Source organism: Nannobrachium achirus (assembly GCF_963921795.1).
Source record: "Nannobrachium achirus genome assembly, chromosome: 9".
NCBI classification, from domain to species: domain Eukaryota; kingdom Metazoa; phylum Chordata; class Actinopteri; order Myctophiformes; family Myctophidae; genus Nannobrachium; species Nannobrachium achirus.
In genome coordinates, this window is record NC_137818.1 from 32,483,743 (window position 1) to 32,502,634 (window position 18,892).

Consider the following 18,892-nt stretch of genomic DNA (forward strand, 5'->3'; position numbering starts at 1 on the left):
GCACCTCCCCTTAAACCCCCCCCCCCCCTCCATTTGTGCCTCTCCACTCAAATCTCACTGCCTCGTTCCTTTTCCTCTGTTCCTCTTCTCACCCCCCCTCCCCCTGCCTTCCTCCCCTCTCTGTACCTTTTGGCAAGCTTGTGTTCCCTTTCTGCTTCCCCTGCTGACCCCGGCGTTGGACAAACTGGGGTTTATGTTACTGAAAAGAGACAAGACGAGAGTTCCCTCCTCGCGAGACAGCACTTCGGGTCTATTCTGAGAGCCTTTCTACGCCGACGTCGTCCCCGTGGGGGGGGGGGGGGGGGGGGGGCGGGGGGGGCTGGGGCGCTTTGGGGGAGGCAGACTAAATACCGTGGCTGTCAGGAGGGGTTCGACCTGGGCCGAGTTCTCCCAGCCATATGCCTCCACATTCCTTCTCCCATCGCAATGGGAATTCCTTTGTTTGGAGTTGTACTTACTTACTCTCCCCTCTCTCTCTCTCTCTCTCTCTCTCTCTCTCTCTTCCTCTCTCTCTCTCTCTCTCTCTCTCTCTCTCAAGAAAAAGCAAAAGTTAAACCGGGAAGGAAATCTGAAGCCCTGCTCTCGTTTACTTTCCATCGCATTCTTGCCAAGTTCTCTGTGTGTGTCAGGTCAAGGAAGGGAGTAGGGGGGGGACCCCCTTCTGAGGGGAGTAGGGGGGGGGGGGACCCCCTTCTGAGCTACAGTACCTTGAGCAGGAAGATGTGTAGAGTCCTGCAAGACGTTTCTCTGCAGCTCAGAGGAACCAGAGAGATATGCCAGTCCTACAGGGCATCTCACACTCTGGAGCAGTGGTTTCCAAACCTTTTAGCTCAAGACCCAATACAGAGAATAGACGTTTGTGAAAATTAGGGCATTAACGGAAAAGTCGATAAGTCGACTCAGTCGACTTCATTACACAAGTCGACTCCCACCAGAGAAAGTCGAAGTTGAAAAAAAAAAAAAAACGTTCTATTGTGAAAATAGCAGATCTACATGCTCACAACGCCTCGCGATGCGATGCGAGGCGTTGTGAGCATGTAGATCGGCTATTTTCACAATTTCTGCCTCTATATATTTGACAATTTGGACAAAGTTTAAGTTGCCATTTTAGAGGTATTAGAAAGTCCTTAAATTGGCACTTTAGAAATGTGAAGATACCCTCTATACACTTAAACATTATGTTGGTTTGTTTACAGTTGAGTGAGAAAACAGTGTTTCACATTAAGTTAATCATCTGGGGACCCCCCAAAATAATTGGGGGGTCGTGTGTGATGTGATGACGTCATCAAACGATAAAGTCGACTTCAACTCAACTTTTTACTGAGTCATTAATGCCCTAGTGAAAACTAGTGAAAACAGCAGATCTACAAGCTCACGACGCGTCGCTTTGCGCGTTGTGAGCTTGTTGTTAGGAAAAATTGTGTCCTGAGTCTGACCCAGTGCTTGGGAACCAGTGCTCTTCAGAGTGCGCACAGAGAATTGCACACAGAAAACAGCCGATCTACTGGCTCACAACACGCCGCTTTGTGACGCACTGTGAACTTCTCCGCTTTGTGACGCACTGTGAACTTCTAGAGTGACTATTCATGGTGCACAACCAAGAATAAATCACCCTTTAGTTTCTTCCTCTCTCAACTCTCTCCATCTTCCCCCCTCTTATTTTATCTAGCTCACACAGAAAGGTCCCGAGTGTTAACTCTCCCGCTCTCTTTATCTTATCTCCATCCCACCCTTATCAGCACCCTTCCATTAAGTGGTGAAATCATGGCCTAAATGGGGTGGGGGCGTGTGTGGTTAATGTGGTGTTTAAGGTTTAAGGTTTGTTTATCTCACGCTCGCACGTCAGTTTACAAATCTGAAACACCTGAATATTTACGCAAGCCATGAACAAAATGAAAAAGGGGGGGATGAACGCACAATCTATTCTTGCACATGATTCTACGCATGAGTACCCTAAAACAGTGGTTGTCAGACTTTTTCAAGTGATATGTATTTGGCCACAGATCCCTATCTGAAAAGGTTTTCTACCAGGGATCTCGAGGAAGAGAATATTTATGTTAAAAAAAAGTAATTATAACAACAACAACAAAACAACAATGATATTTTTCATAAAATGTCCCTGGACCCCACTTTGAGAACCACTGGCATAAGACAACAGGGTATACAGTAGTAGTGGGTGTGGTCTTCTGGTGCCACACAAAAAATGCCATGAATCTTTCCCATAGAGATTTACAAAAATATTGATATCAATTATTTTAAGCCTAGAATCAAGCCATCCAGGATCCTGGTGAATCGTGACCCCCCCCCCCCCCCCCCCCACCCCCAAAAAAAATCTGATTCTGCTTATAAAAAGATTAGTAAAAAAAAGGCTTGTGAGGAATGTGATGGTAGATTATATATTTGTTTGTGTTAAAAATGTTCCCCCCTGTTAACCTTTTCCGTCATGTCACACACAGGTGGGTCAGGGAATTCCTCAACGATGAGAACAGAGGGCTGGACATTCTGGTGGAGTACCTCTCCTTTGCCCAGTGTGCTTTCATGTGAGTACACACACACACACACACACACACACACACACACACACACACACACACACACACACACACACACACACAGCGCGCGCGCACTGACATAGAGCAAGGCCATCTCTCGACCTCCACGTGAAACATCTCACAGATCCTTAGATTGTAGCTTTGGGAAATTTCACAAGAGGTGGCCCGATGGACCCGACTCACACTGCGTGAAACCTAATGAACCGTGTGTGTGTCCTCCTGTCAGAACGTCCGCTTGCATTTTATTTTATACGTTGTGTTCTTTGGATGTGCTCGTTGTGTGCCTTGCTGCGTACTTGGCAGACTGGATGCGTTGCTATACACACACATAGTAGTACAGTGCTGTGTGTTTATTATCGCTGCGCTTATGTGCCTGAATGGGACTGGACCTTATCGTCTCTGTCGGGTGGAAACCTCATATGTCCAAAACTGTTACGCGTTTCGAGCTTGTGGATTACAATTTACAATTTAGGCATTTAGCAGACGCTCTTAATCCAGAGCGATTCACAATAAGCAAGGTAATACATCAATACGTCAGCATGCATTTGATGTATTAATGTTGATGTATTTATGTATTACCTTCTTATTGCAAGGTAATACATAAATACATCCATATGCATTTCATGTATTAATGTTGATGTTGATGTATTGATTACCTTGCTTATTGCAAGGTAATACATACATCAACATTAATTCATCAAATGCATAGAAATAGTAATCTAAGAAAAAGAAAAACGTAGGTAGACCTAGACACCTATTCAGTAAAAACATTGTAAAATCTAAAAACATAGAAACAATGTTATCTAAATTACACATATGGTCAGTGAGGGTAGTCAAGTGCTACGGTAAGTGCTATGGGCTACGGTGGAGTCTGAAGGCGTAAGCTAGGGAGTGAGTCTGCCGTTCTAATTGCATCTGCTACTTTTGATGCTTTTGTGTGACGCTGTAGCGTGATCAAGTGGGGCGTTGATTCACGAAAAGACAGTTAAAAACATGGAGATGAGAGGTTTCTGCCCGACAGCAACGTAATGCTCTGTTATGCTGAGCTTCACTGTGCAGCCTGAAGGTGCAAATCTAGTGCTAATACCCTCTGCTCTTCTGCACCAATAAGCTGCTCTTTACCAAGCCTAACCTACTCCATTCCTCCCCTCGCCCCCCTGGTGTGTTTCCCTCTGCTTGTTTGTTGTTGTTGTTGTTGCGTCTGTCTGTCTGTCTGTCTGTCTGTCTGTCTGTCTGCCTGCCTGTATGTCTGTCTGTGGCTCAGGTTGGATTTTGAAGGGTTGGACTTTGGGGACGACGGCACTTTGGAGAAAGCCAAGTCCTGGAGCAGGTCCATAGAGGATCTGCACCAGACGGGCACCCAGCCTTTCTGCAACACACTGGTACGCTCCGCGCGCCAATCCGTCCTCCGGTACGTATCGCTGAAGCTATAGCTGGCCTCCCCTTGCCTTTACCTGCTACTGTTATCGTTGCCTTGCTCCGCTATAACCTCAAAATGCTTCAGATGTATGTTAGCATGTCGTCCTTTTTCAAACGGTCAGAAGTGTCCAGAAGTGTCCCAGTTAAAGGGCAGTGGTTCCCAAACGGTGTGCCAAGGAGACACACTGGTGTGCCGTGAGAAAGTCCAGGCGTGCCTTTTTGGGGTTTTGTGACAACCATACGTTATTATTGCAATATATATACACAGTATATTAATTACATATATACACACACAACTAGAAGTTAAGAATGATTGAATCCTGTATTATATCAGTACTTTGTCCGCACTCAATTCCAAAATTATTTTGGGGGTCCCCAGATGATTAGCTTAATGCGAAACTTTGTTTTATCACTCAACAGTAAACAAACCAACAAAAAGTTTAAGTGTATAGAGGGTATCTGCACATTTCTAAAGTGAAAATGCAAGGACTTTTTAATACCTCTAAAATGACAAATTAAACATTGGCCAAATTGTCAAACATTAGAGGCAGAAATGGTGAAAATGGCCGATCTACATGCTCACAACGCCTCGCGTTTGCGAGGCGTTGTGAGCATGTAGATCTGCTATTTTCACAATAGATTAGAACCATACAAAATGTAATGCCTCGAATCTTAGTGCTCGTCAGGGTGGGGGGTCCCCAGTTAAAACATGATTATTTTGGGGGTCGCGACCTGAAAAGGTTGAGAACCACTGTTATAGAGGATGGTGACCTCTCCTCTGACCCCAGGGTTTCTTCTGTATGGACTCAACAAGGGGTTAAGCTCTATCAGAGACAGAGATTCCAGCCCTACTGTATGTACTGTACTGTATGTGTGTCTCTCAGTGGTTGGGGTCTTCCTCTTCTGTCCAGATGTGCATCATTCTGTACTCTCCTGGCTCTCAATGAAAGCCAGCTGTGCCGAGTAGCACATGTGGGACGCCTATATGACTCTGTCCCGTCATCACCGCGCCGCCACACACAGAGACAGCGTCGTGAGGAGATGCCAGGCATGAACGTCATCGTTAAAACGCAGTGATAGATGATCGGAGTGCCGTAATTATTATCTGTAATAATGATAGCATGTTGTACCGCCTTGTATAGCCTATGTAAGCAGATCACTCACTGCCTGTGCTGTGTGACAACTGCATGGATGTGTTCACATAGTGATAAAAACAGCGGGCCTATCTTTACCTAGCAATACCACTTATGCCTAAACGTTTTAGGTGTTTTTTACTGTTTTGAAAAACATTTGAACATAGTGAAAATAGCCAATCTACATTGACACATTGTGAGCTTATAGATCAGCTATTCGGACTATTTTAAAATGTTTTTCAAAACAGGAAAAACGCCTACAAAGTTTAAGGCATATGGGGTAAGTCAATGTATTAGTAGTGCAAGTAATGTATTATGCCTGATTCATAGTTGGTTGTGCACTGTGACACAATGAAAATTAACTATTTTCGGCATCCGTGCACCACAAAGTATAAGGCCACGGTCACCTACATAACGCTTCAGATGTGTGTCAGCCTCCCGTTCACATGCATTCTTCGAGAGCAAGCGCATGAGCGTCTGGTTGCGGTGTTTGTTTGTCACAATTTGAAGCTTTCACCGTATATGAATTATGGGGTTCAATAATTGAAGAGCTTCAACCGGGGCGACAGGGACGTCAACCAATAGGAAGGAAGCGCTGCGGTTGACCTTCACTTGGCAGGCATTGGGACTGTAGCTTTCTTTCTGAAAGAACAAACCACTCCAATGTGAGACATACAAGCCCAGAAAACCGTCTCTGCCCCACAAACCCGCAAGAAAACATGAGAAATGTACGTGTCTGACGCTTCTGCCTGCGTTGACTACAAATGCTTCTGACACAGATATGTGAGGGCTTAGAGTCTCAGTGTTACAGACCTCATCCTGGTGGTGATGATAGCTGACGTCCAATAGGGCACTGTCACCACATAAAACAGCTAGAGTTTCTGGAACCTTTTCGTGTCAAGGACCCCCAAAGTGATATGTATCCCCCTCCCCCCACCAATCTGAAAAAAAAATGTTGTGCTATGGACCCCAAAAGGGAGAATTGTGTTTCCAAACACTTTCGACATTTTTCAGAAATGATCCAAAATTGCAGATGAACAAGCCTGTAGATCTGCTATTTTGGAATAGCCAGCATATAAATTGATAAAGTGGTTAAAATGATTGTGATGCCGTATTAACTATTTAGCTGGGGACCCCACACAAGGACCCCTGGGGTTTTTGAGAACCACTGACTTACCGGTAAGCCATGTCAGGGTTTTCATACAGACCTCACACCACTCTGTCTCTCTCTCTTTGTTGTGTGTGTGTGTGTGTGTGTGTGTGTGTGTGTGTGTGTGTGTGTGTGTGTGTGTGTGTGTGTGTGTGTGTGTGTGTGTGTCTCTCTCTCTCTTTCACTCTCTCTCTCTAATCTCTGACCTACTGAAATGAGTCACGTAGATGCCAAAGGCAGTGCACTGCACCTTCTGATGTCACTGAAATGAAATGAAAATGAGCTCAGCAATTAAAGCTGAGAAACAAAACGGAAGCCGTTGATTGCGAAACTGTTTGTCTACGGTTTTAAAAATGTTAACCTCTCCTGTTGTCCGTCCGTCCGTTGCAGCTACGGCTCCGTAGCCAGCAACAAAACAATCAAGAACTCCCGTCTGGTGAGCCAGAAAGACGACGTGCACGTGTGCATCATGTGCTTGAGAGCGATCATGAACTACCAGGTACTGAACAAGTTATACACACACACACATCAGTGTTTATATCGTCACTGTCGGGCAGAAACCTCGTATCTCCAAGTTTCAAATGTTTACATTTTTCGCAAAGCAAAGCCCTGCTTCATCATACAAGGCCGTCGCACAAAAGTAGTGAAAACAGCAGATCTACAAGCACACAACGCCTCGCACCGCGAGGCGTTGTGTGCTTGTAGATCGGCTGTTTTCACTAGTTTAAATCATTTTTAAAATGATAAATGCAAAATGAACGGTTTTGGACATACAAGGTTTTCATCGGACAACGACGATATATACGATCAATGTTTTCTAACTTTTACCCACTGAGGCCTGAGGCCGATTCTAAAAATGCCTTCTAAATCAGCAGTTCTCACTCTTCCAACATTTTCCCGAAATGTTAGAAACATAGCAGATTCGTGCACGTCTACTATTTTTGAATGGCAAAAATCTCAAATGACACTGATGCTTTCCCGGTTTTAATGGGTTCAAAAGGAACATTAAAGATGCTCAGTGTGACCTACTGTACAGTATATTTCCATGTGAGGATTATGCGTTTCCAGTAAAGTGAAAGGGCTGTATATATATTATCTCTGTCGGGTGGAAACCTCTTACATCCAAAACTGTTCAATTCCAAAAATAGCAAAAGTTGCAGCTCTACGAGCTCAAGACGTGTATCTGCTACTTTTGATGCCTTCGTGTGACACTGTAGTATGATCAATTGGGGCATTAATTTACGAAAACATCACAAAAAGTTAGAATATGGAGATGAGAGGTTTCTGCCCGACAGCAACGATATACACTACATCAGTCATTCTCAAAGTGGATTCTAGGGACTTTAGAGGGGTCTAAATGGACTCATACAAGTCTCTAACTCTAACAGTATACAAATAGAACCAAATGAACCCTAACGGGTCCATTTGGTTCCATTTGTATACTGTCAGAGTTAAGGGGAGACCTTGAAATTTAAAAGTTTGAGAACCACTGCACTACATTATACAGCGAGCTTCAACTTTCTCTAACCACATCCTGCTCTGTCTCTCTCTCTCTCTCTCTCTCTCTCTCTTCCTTTCAGTATGGCTTCAACATGGTGATGTCCCACGCACATGCAGTCAATGAGATCGCTCTGAGCCTGAACAATAAGAACTCACGGTAAGAGCCAAGGCCCGGCCCCTACCGTTGGCTTTGGGGAGTTTAAGAGGTGTGTCAGACAATGGGGGAAACCCTGCAGTCCTGTTCACATGATATGCCTCCCATTCTCCATGGAGCTCGGCTCCGCTCTGCAGCCCCGGGATCAGAGGACTGTGTGTGTGCAGACCGCCGATGGAATGTTTACTAAAAGGGAGATTAGTGGTAAAAAAACGTGGGACCTGATCACTTCATAATGAAGGCTAGGCGAGTGCTTAAAAAAAGGGGCTGAAAGCCCTGCTCCTGCCAGGGTGTCAGGATTCAGGACCAACTACTGTTTTGTGTCATGTTTGTTGGCACTTTAAAGCAGCACAATGTCACTTTTTTTTAATCAATAAAATGTCATTTTGGGTATATCTCCCTGCTTTTCTATTGAGACATTTAGATAATTTCAAAGGTCTCACCTAGTCACAAAGTTTGAACTGATGGTCGAGATTCAGTTCATCCTCTAAGCTAGCAGCTCAATGGTAAAAGTTTCAGCACTTGCACAGGAAGCCAAGGTTCAAATCGCGCAGCATTACATTTTAAGTGTATACACATTAAACCAGTAGCATGGCTTGTTAAGAATCGTTTTCTTTGAGGGTTTGTTGGTATTTTTAGGTGTAGGATTTTGCGCTCTGCCCAGAGGGTGTATTACATCATGTTGGTGATGTGTCGCCATCATTAATTGTGCTGATGTGTGTGTGTTGTGTTTCCAGGACAAAAGCCTTGGTCTTGGAGCTGCTGGCTGCGGTGTGTCTGGTTAGAGGAGGTCATGAGATCATCCTCTCAGCTTTTGACAACTTCAAAGAGGTGCAGTATTGCCCCTCGAGGCAACATTTATTATGAAGTTGCGCTTGTTATTGCACCGCGGTAGCAGGCCAGTGTGGTTTTCAACCCCTTTCATATCAAGGTCCATTATTTATTCACCATTTGATGACATTTAGCCTCTCAGACCTAAAACTTTGAATATTTTGTTATCGTTGGATTTGAAATGTTGATCAAAATAACAATTCTTCTACATTATCTAATTGTGTAGGCTTCTTGTTAAGTAATGAAGATGTTAAACAATCATTTAACTATTGAGAGTGTGAAATGAATCCAAATGGAGATTTAATGGACCCGTATTGGGCCATTTGGTTTCATTTTACACTCAAGAGTTAAAGATATATAAGGGTCCATTTGGTTACCAACTCTCCATCATTTAGCTGGGGACCACCTGGAACCCCCTCAAGGACCACTGGTGGTCCCCGGACCATTTGTTGAAAACCACTGTAGTAGGCTACTACTAGGCTAAAACCTGTGATCACTGAATGTACCATGAAAGGTTCCACATCATAGTAATTCCCCCCTCTCATCAATGGGGTGTGGAGAGGGAGGCACAAAGGAGCTGTGAGGAAGGGTGGAAATAGAGCAGTTCTGGGACTTGCGTTCAAGGTGATCTTTGTTGTTATGTGTTGTGTGCAGGTACATAAGGGTACAAATCTGTTTTGTTCAGCTCCTCAGACATTGTAGTACCATAAAACTACAAGAGAAACATCTACGGTATATTGTCGCTGAAAGGGTAGAAACCTCTTATCTCCATATTCAAACATTTTGTGTTTTTTTCTTAAAACGCCCTACTTGATCATACTACAGCCTCACACAAAAGCATCAGAAGTGTCAGATCCGCAAGCTCGAAGGCTTGTAGATCTGCTACTTTTGCTTTTGAATGGTGAAAAGTAACAGTTTTGGACAAATGAGGTTTCCACCTTATGTTCCTGTCTATACGCAACATACCAAAGCTGCCAATGTGATTTAGCTGTTAGCTCTCTGAGATGAGACATTTCCTACACACTTCCTTTTCTTCTTGATAAAGTACAAAGATAATCATATAAGGTTATCAACATGTTATCAACAGGTTATCAACATCTAAATAAACATTGTGTGTAAGGTTATCAACATCCTATCAACAGGTTGTCATCTACCGAGGGTCTGAGGCAGTGGTCCCCAGCAAAATGATAGTTAGGAATGGAATGTGTATGTATATATATATATATATATATATATATATATATATATATATATATATGTATGTATATATATATATATATATATATATATATATGTATATATATATATATATATATATCACATTTGTCATATATAAATAAAAAAATATGAAGTGAATAACAAAAGGGAAAAAATAAAATAAATTCCATAAATATATTTTAAGTAGTGAAAATAGATCTACAAAAAAAGCTCACGGCGCTTTGCATTGCGGCGCGTTGTGAGCTTCTAGATAGTCTATTTTCACTAGTTTGGGTCTCTATTTTGGGAGACATCACATTTCTTTTTTGGGTCTCGAGCTAGAAAGTTTGGGAATCACTTGGTCCAAGGAAAAGTTCCTACGGTGGCCTGTCTGTCCAAACCTATTAGTCTCATTAAGTCACCAGATGTGAGTCAACCTTGAGAACAGTGATAAAGATCAACTCCCTGATGAGAGCCCGCGGACCACAACGGTTTGCTTAGCCTCTCAGTGTCTGCCTACATAGCCGTCTAAACACCGGAACGAGCCAATTACCATGCAATCCAAGCCCCAGAGAGACCCGGCCGCTAATCAACCTACCAGTCAAAACAACGTGGGTGCCACAGCTCTGTAGTGGTATTTCTAAAATGAAGTAGTTACGCGCGGTGACAGGTCTCGGAAAGTTTGCAAGACGGTCCGCGAATGGAGTCCAACCACATTTGCGTTCTTTTGATTAAGTGTTAAGTGCAGCATAAAACGCCATGGAGAATTATGAGAATTGGGCGTGGGTGTGTAACAAAATAACACATCTATTTTCACAAAAAAGACACAAAAAAACAAACCGAGTAGGGAAATACTGTTTGTTTTTTCTTTTCTCATTCTTGCCAATGGGTCTGTGTGTGACTGTGTGAGTGTGTGTGGGAGTTCGGCTAAATCTATCCCATTGCCTCTTTTCTTTTTGCTCTCATGCTCCCATGAATTCCTATAATTAGGAGGGCTTGTGATTGCAAACGGAGTGTGTGAACCTCTGCTTACATACAGTACTTACTTCTTGGTGTAGATTGTACTGTAACCTGAGTCTCCCCTAAATCACAGGCAGCTCCTCTGTAAATTACCGCAGTTACAGTGCATTCAATATAAAAACTGAGTCACTGTTTTCCCCTGGAACACACTTCTGGATGACTCAGCTTCTGGTTTTCAATGGTTTTCAACCTTTTTCACATCAAGGTCCCTTATTTATTCAGCATTTGAGCCACGGACCACCATTTGATGAGATTTAGCCTCTCAGACGCACAACTTGAAATATTTTGTTAGTGTTAGTTACGATTTTGTTTGCAATTCCATGCTGTATTGATGTTGGTACCATAGGAGAGATAACAGCCAAACGTTGAACAAATTAAGAATTCTTCTACATTCTCTAATTGTGTAGACTTATGGTAAATTAAGTAATGCAGATGTTAATTGCAGATTTTGAATTGAAAGCGTAAAATGAAACCAAATGGACCAGTAAGGGTCCATTTGGTTTCATTTTACACTCTCAAAAGTTAGAGCTCTATAAAGGTCCATTTGGTTAACAACTCTCCCATCATTTAGCTGGGGACCACCTGGAACCTCCTCAAGGACCACTGTTTGAGAACCACTGGTTTAGGATGTGCACCATCCTCTGTCAGGAGCTGGTAAATGGTGTCTGTAATGATGCTCTCTCTTTGTTGTTGTTATTAGGTGTGCAAGGAGAAGCATCGCTTCGAGAAGCTGATGGAATACTTCAGCTGTGAAGAAGGAAACATTGACTTCATGGTAAGGCAACTGACCCATTATGCATATCGTTGCTGTCGGGAAGAAACCTCTTATCTCAATATTCAACCTTTTCTTGTGTTTTTTAGTTTTTCGGTAAATTAACGCCCAACTTGATCATACTAAAGCGTCACACAAAAGCATATAGCAGATCTGCAAGCCTGAAATGTGGCGTGAAGCGACACGCTTCCAGCTTGCAGATTTGCTGCTTTTGCTGTTGTTGAATTTGAATCTGAAAAGTAACAGTTTTGGACATATGAAATGGTAATATTTATAGCGCTTTTATCCAAAGCGCTTTACAGAGATTGTGCATTACATTCACCCATTCACGCACACATTCATACACCGGTGGCGGAGGAAACCATGCAAGGCACCAACCTGCTCACCAGCAATGTGGTGTTCAGAGTCTTTTCCAAGGACCCTTCGACATTAACTCAGGGGGAGCCCGGATTCGAACTGGGAACCCTTCGGGAACGGTAGGTTCCGTACGGAACCATTGTTTACTTAGATATGGAAGGATGACCTCCCACTTGGGTAATGACGCCCCCTGGCGATCATTCAGAGAAACTACTTCAGCTCCCGTACTAACGTAGGTAGGAAGGGCCTGTCACTCAAACCGGAGTGACCCGCCTCCAGGCTATATAAGCCCCCGGAGGCGGAAGTAACATCCTCTTAATACCACTCTCTGCCACATTCAGTGAAACAGAGGGGCATTACGTGGGAGGTCATCCTTCCATATCTAAGTAAACAATGGTTCCGTACGGAACCTACCGTTTACTGTCAATATTCCAGGATGACCTCCCACTTGGGATTCTTAAACTCCCCTCTAAGCCACAACCTACTCTCATACCCCCACACACCCCTCATACGGGTGAGCACAGCCCAAACGGGCGTGACCCATCACCCAGAAGGTCCCAGGCCCACCGGACCTGGGTGTGAAGGCATGAGAAAATAAGGAGAGACCCTGACAGACCGAAGTCCGCCTCATTCAACTAAATGAAAAGGACAAGTCCGCCTTATAAGTAAGACACACTATATAAGGAAAACACAGGGTCCCCCCAAAATACCCCAGGTGGCTACATGCCCACCTGTGGGAGGGGAAGATCCGACTCCTCTATGACGTAGAGGAGGCAACTGCACCCAGAACCGAATGCGCTAGCGAAGAGGATTCGATATCCAGGTGATAGTAGGCTGCAAAGGTAGAAGGCGAAGACCAATTCGCCGAAACACAAATCTCCTGAACGGAGACTCCCTTTGCCAGTGCCCACGAAGTAGCCACACCTCTAGTGCTATGGGCTTTAAGTGCCGCCGGCACTTCCACACCCGCACTAGAGTAAGCCAGCCTAATAGCATCCACAATCCACCTCGAAAGAGTGGGTCTAGACACCGGCTTTCTGACAAGAACATTGCCCATTTCCACGAAGAGCTGAGAAGAAGCTCTAGAACCAGCAGTCCTGTCACAGTAGGCCTTCAATGCCCTGACAGGACAAAGGCAATTCAGCCGTTCATCCTCCACCGAGACAAACGGAGGAGGATGAAAAGCCAGAAGAACAACAGGCTCCTTAGGAACCACCATGTTCTTAGGAACAAACTTAAGATGAGGCTTGAGCAACACCTTGAGATCATTGTTCATAAACTGCATGCACTCCGCAGACACCGAGAGAGCTTGCAGGTCACCAACTCTTTTAGCCGTGGCCAAAGCCAGCAAAAGAGCCGTCTTGAAACTCAAAAGTTTCAAAGGCATCCCTACAAGTGGCTCAAAGGGAGCCCGACATAGGCCCCCTAGAACCACCTGCAGATCCCAAACTGGGAACAAAGACCTAGTCACCGGCCTCAAACGTTCAACTCCTTGCATGAACTTGATGACCTCCGGGACTTTAGAAGGTGCCTTGCCCGCCACCCCCAGGTGACAGGCATTAATAGCCGCCAAATACCCCCTAAGGGTAGAAAATGCAAGACCACTTCTCAAGCGGTCCTGCATAAATTCCAGAATTTCCTGGGCTGACGCCACATGGGCCACCACCGGTGGAACACGCGACTCACACCAGTCCTCAAAGGCATTCCACCTTCCATCATAAGACGCCCTCGTAGAAGGCGCCTTAGCACTCTGAATGGTAGCAACCACTTCAGAAGAAAAACCAGCTGCCAGCAGGTTTAACCTTTCACGTGCCAAACCCACAGGTCTAGGACCTGCAGGTCTTGGTGGAAGATCTCCCCCCTGGCCTGACTCAACAGATCCCTGCACTGAGGCAGCTGCCAACCCGGTTCGCAAAGGAGAGGGGCGATCGCCGATCTCCACGTGCCCTTGTAGGGAGCCACCAGGAGCATCTCCAGACCGAACCTCCTGACTCTCTCCAGAGTGGGTCGGATTAATTCGAAGGGGGGAAACGCGTACAGTAGACCTCTCGGCCACGTGTGCGCTAAGGCGTCCAACCCCAAGGGAGGACTGCCCTTCACCGCGAAGAACAACGGACACTTCGTATTCTCCGCTGACGCAAACAGGTCCGCCACTGGCTGACCGAACTTGCGAAAAATCTGGTTCGCCACCCTGGGGTGGAGAGACCAATCCTCGTAGCGAGAACCTCCCCTGGACAGGAGATCTGCTCCGCTGTTGAGGAGACCTGGGACGTGTAAGGCCCTGATCGACTTGAGGCGCGACAAGCACCAAACCGTCAATTCTCGAGCCAGACGGTCCAGTGGCAACGACGACAGGCCCCCCTGTTTGTTGACATAAAACATGGCCGTCGTATTGTCTGTCCTGACCAGGACGTGACAATGCAAAATCCAAGGCTCGAAATGCTTGAGCGCCAGGAGTATAGCCATCAACTCCAAATAGTTGATGTGACGACCCCTCATCTCCAGAGGCCAAAGCCCCTGCGCTGTGCGCCCCTCGAAAGTGGCTCCCCATCCACTGAGACTGGCGTCTGTCGTGATCGACTTGCGGGAAACCACCTCGCCAATCGAGACTCCGCTGGTGAGGAACCCCTCCACCAGCCACGGAGACAGGGCGATCGCGCAGGAAGGGGAAACCGTAACCTTCTTGTACTTCAAGGAGGGCGGGATCCCGAGGGATAACATCCATCTTTGAAAAGGTCTCATATGAAACCTGCCCAAACGCAACAGATGTACTGCGGAAGCCATCATTCCCGTCAGTACCATGCAACTCCTGTAAGTGACCTCCTGGCCCACTTGAAAGGAGTCGAGACATTCCCGAAACCTGTCCACCCTCTCCTCTGAGAGACGGGCCGACATGTCGGATGAGTCCAGAAGGACCCCAATGAATGTAAGACGACTTGCTGGAGTCAGCATGCTCTTGCCGTGGTTGACTATGAAACCTAAGGCCTTCAGGTGAGCCAAAACCACTTGTGTGTGACGCGCCACTTCGTGGGCGGAGCTCGCTGAAATCATCCAATCGTCGATGTACGTCGCCAACCTGACGCCCTGCTGTCTCAGCGGGGCGATGGCTGCTTCGGTCACTTTCACGAAAACCCTCGGGCTCAGTGACAGACCGAAAGGGAGTACTGTGTACTCGTACAGGCGACCCTCGAAGGCGAACCGTAGGAATTTCCTGTGTGGGGGATAAATCTGGACGTGCTGATAAGCATCCTTCAGATCCACTGAACAGTGGAAATCCCCTTGCCTGACCGACCGTAACATGGTGGGTACAGTTAGCATCCTGAAAACGTATTTCTTCAGGTACACGTTTAGTGCCTTTAGGTCCAGGATGGGACGTAGCCCCCCCCCCCTTTTTGGGCACCAGGAAATAACGGCTCCAAAATCCCATGCGGGATTGGGTCCTGTCCAGCTCCACTATAGCACCCTTGCTTAGCAAGGAGCTGATCTCTTCTCTCAAAAGATTTGCTTTTAAACCACGCGCCCTGGTATGAATAACCCTGCTCGAAAGCGGGGGTATGTCTGCGAACTGTAACCTGTAACCCCTGGTTATCGTTCGAAATACCCAATGGCTCGGGTTGCATAACTTCCACTGGCGCGCACAGCGTGCTAGCGTGTTTTGAGCGAGAGAAACCCCACCACTGTGCTTCCGTGACGGCGGAGCTTTTTGGCGGCCGGACCGGAAGTGGGGAACCTGCGTATCCGTATCCGTAACGACCGGATGCGGAGCGCAAGGGTTCAATAGGCCGCATGGCGGAAACACCTTCTGGTTGTACCGCTTGACTAGCGGAGCTATTTTGCGGCGGGACCGGAAGTGGGGAACCTGCGTATCCGTATCCGGAACACCCGGATGCGGAGCGCATGGGTTCAATAGGCCGCAAGGCGGGAACACCTTCTGATTGTACCGCTTGACTAGCGGAGCTTTTTTGCGGCCGGACCGGAAGCGGGGAGCTAGCGAATCCGTATCCGGTGAAACCGGAAGCGTTCGGTTTTCGCTCGATAGAGCAACAGGAAGAGCAAAGCGATTCGACTGATAAACAGACTCGCCCACAACTAAAGCATTCTCCCCTGACAGGAGAGGAACTTTTACGTTTAATACCTGCTCTAAGGCCTTTATGCTTGTCCCTTGACCCGGGCTCATAGTAGGCCGACAGAATTTCTGACTCAAGGTTAAATTCATAGCATCGCTCACGCGAGGGAAAATCCACTCGCGCGCATGAGGAACCACATAATTGTTTGACGTTAACATTACTGGTTGCTGATACAACCTGTGACTGATTAAAGAGTCCTGACGGGACTCCATCATTCTTACAGGAGGCATGCATAAAGGAGTCATATTGTCGACGCGAGGGATATCCCACTCGCGCGCTTGAGGAACCACATAATTGTTTGACAATAACATTACTGGTTGCTGATAAACCCTGTGATTGATTATCGAGTCCTGACAGGACTTCATCATTACTACAGGAGGCATGCACGATGGGGTCGTCTGTGCTAGTGCGAGAGAGTTGGACAGAGACAGACTTTGCTCTTTCAACATATTTATTGCCGACACAGGAGGCATCAAATTCAACATTTTCATTTCCCCGACACGGGGTATAGAAAAACGCCCTCGTTTGGGGGGAGGGGGACCAAGAGACACCTCGGACCCCCGCCCCAGCACAATCCCCCTCTTCCGAGTGTCATTTGCGCTGTCCCCTACCGCGGCCACCGCGGTAGGAAGACTGCTGCCTGCCATCCTTGGACGGGCGGCGCGGCTGAGCGCGCTCGGGAACCACAACCTTGCTGCGGGGCCTGTCAGGCGCCCTGGCTGCAGAGGCTCCCCTGGAGGAAGACGAGTGCTTCTTAAAAGAAGCAGAGCGGCCCCTTTCCTTGACGCGGGAGGAGCGGGACGCCCTCCTAGCTTGCTGCGGTTCTTCCTGTGGCACTGTGGTGGACTCGACAATGTCCTTAGCAGCCTTAAAGAACGTGACTCTGCCCTGCAGCAGCTCCAAACCGCCGCCCATGAGGGTGGTGGGACTGTTCTCCATGTTGATGAGGGATTTATACATCTCACCGCGAGGACCCACAGGCTTCTCGCCCACGTCCCTCTTAGGCTCGAGGTCGACATAGTCGAGCCAGCGGGCTCTCTCAGCTTGGAGGTTATAATCCATGGACCTGCCCATCCACTTGACCGCATGCCAATTGACCTTCAGCATGATGTCGAATAGGGTGTTTAGCTCCGCAGTGTGCTCCCCCGTGGGCAGACCTTTGACCAGGTCTTTGGTGGAAGCTAGCAAGAGCTGGATAAGATTAAGGTCCTTAGCAGCCAGAGCAGCGGACCGGTAGGCGTTACGAGCCCTGTCCGACTGCAGCTTGTCCTCCAGGACAGTGAACCCCGGCGGGTTGGTGCCGACGGGGCCGACAAACGGCCCGTTTTTAGCCGTGCCTACATCCTTGTACTGGGGTCTGACGGAACCCAGAAAGGATTGTGCCAACAGGTGGTCCAGGTTAGGGCAGGTGGACATGCCTGCCTCCGCACCGCCAACCAAATCCAACACAGAAAAAGGCAGCTTCCTGGGGTCTTTGTGTGTCTTCCATGAGGAATGGAGGGCCTTGGTGAATCCTTTCACCAGCGGCAGCCTGGAGAGGACATACGGGGCGGGAACCGAAGGCTCCTGCCCGGGCATTTCGTCATCATCCTCGGCCTCTTCAGAGGGGAGAGGAGGTGGCAACTCCTCTCCAACTCTGGCAAGAGCTCTCATGTAGACCGTGAGATGATCCAGCATTTCTGCTGCAGAATCGACGTCCTCTGCTCCCGCTTCACCCGCTTGACTGGCGGGTGGAGGGGCAGTGGTGCCTGAGGAGGACTGGGAGCTCCCTGCGGCGTCCAGTTGACGTGCTGGAGCCGCAGGGGCATTACCTTTCACTGTGACCGTGAGTCGAGAACCATCGTCCTCGACGGAGTCCTCCTCCTCCTCGGCCGTGTATCCAGAGTATTCAGAACCAGAACCCTCGCTCTGACAGGAGCTCAGGTCCGACTCTCGCCTGAAAGTCTGGACTGTTTTGGTGATGCTCACGTTGAGGGGAACGTCCCCGACGGTCACATCCGAGCGTTTCTTTTTGGGCACCGCGCCCGAAGGGGAAAAGGCTACCGGAGGGATGTTAGCCTTCTTGGTCGCCTTCTTAGCGGCGACTTCACCAGACCCGCCAGCTCCAGTGACAGTGGAGCTAGCTGCGGTCGGTTGCGCGGCAGGCGGTGTCTCATGTAGCACGGCGCCATCTTGACTTGGAATGGCGCGCTGTTTGCCAAACGGATCTCCGGAAGGCAGCGCCGCACCTTGACCAACGGTGCGGGCCGCCTGGGGAAGGAAAGACTGGGCTGTGGGGTTGAGAGCAGTGGACCCACCTGGTGGAGCGCAGGCCCCGAGGCCTGCCCTGGCTAGGTAGAACCGGTGTACCAGTACATCGTGGTCGTAGGCCACGCAGAAGTCACAGAAGGGTCCTGCTCTCCCCTGAGGACTCAGTGCAGAGAAGGCGTGTGCAACGCCCATGCAGCCGACACAGAGAGGGTGAAGATCCTGTCCGTCGATGAGTCCTGGACAGCCTGGACATTGCCTCGGCAGGAAGGCCAGAGGATCCATGGCGAAGCACTGTAACCAGAGTTAACAAGAAGCAGACGAGCTAACAAGCTAACGGCTAAGGCTAGGCCACGCTTGATTCGGGCAGGGCCTGAACAAGCGGTAAGCAATGTAGCTAACGTTAACAAATAGCAGACGAGCTAACAAGCTA

At 47.6% G+C, this 18,892-nt stretch overlaps 1 protein-coding gene across 2 annotated transcripts in view; it reads left to right on the forward strand.

Annotated features, from left to right (window-relative positions):
• The window catches only part of fmnl3 (formin-like 3), a 73,088-nt gene that overhangs the window by 27,437 nt on the left and 26,759 nt on the right, over positions 1-18,892 (forward strand). Inside the window, exons 5-10 of one of the 2 annotated variants that reach the window (XM_080734200.1) lie at positions 2,457-2,540; positions 3,817-3,963; positions 6,645-6,753; positions 7,835-7,911; positions 8,646-8,739; positions 11,657-11,731. In XM_080734200.1, the coding sequence (XP_080590326.1) occupies positions 2,457-2,540; positions 3,817-3,963; positions 6,645-6,753; positions 7,835-7,911; positions 8,646-8,739; positions 11,657-11,731 (586 nt within the window). The remainder of the gene's footprint in view (positions 1-2,456; positions 2,541-3,816; positions 3,964-6,644; positions 6,754-7,834; positions 7,912-8,645; positions 8,740-11,656; positions 11,732-18,892) is intronic. The other variant, XM_080734201.1, reaches the window with a different exon arrangement.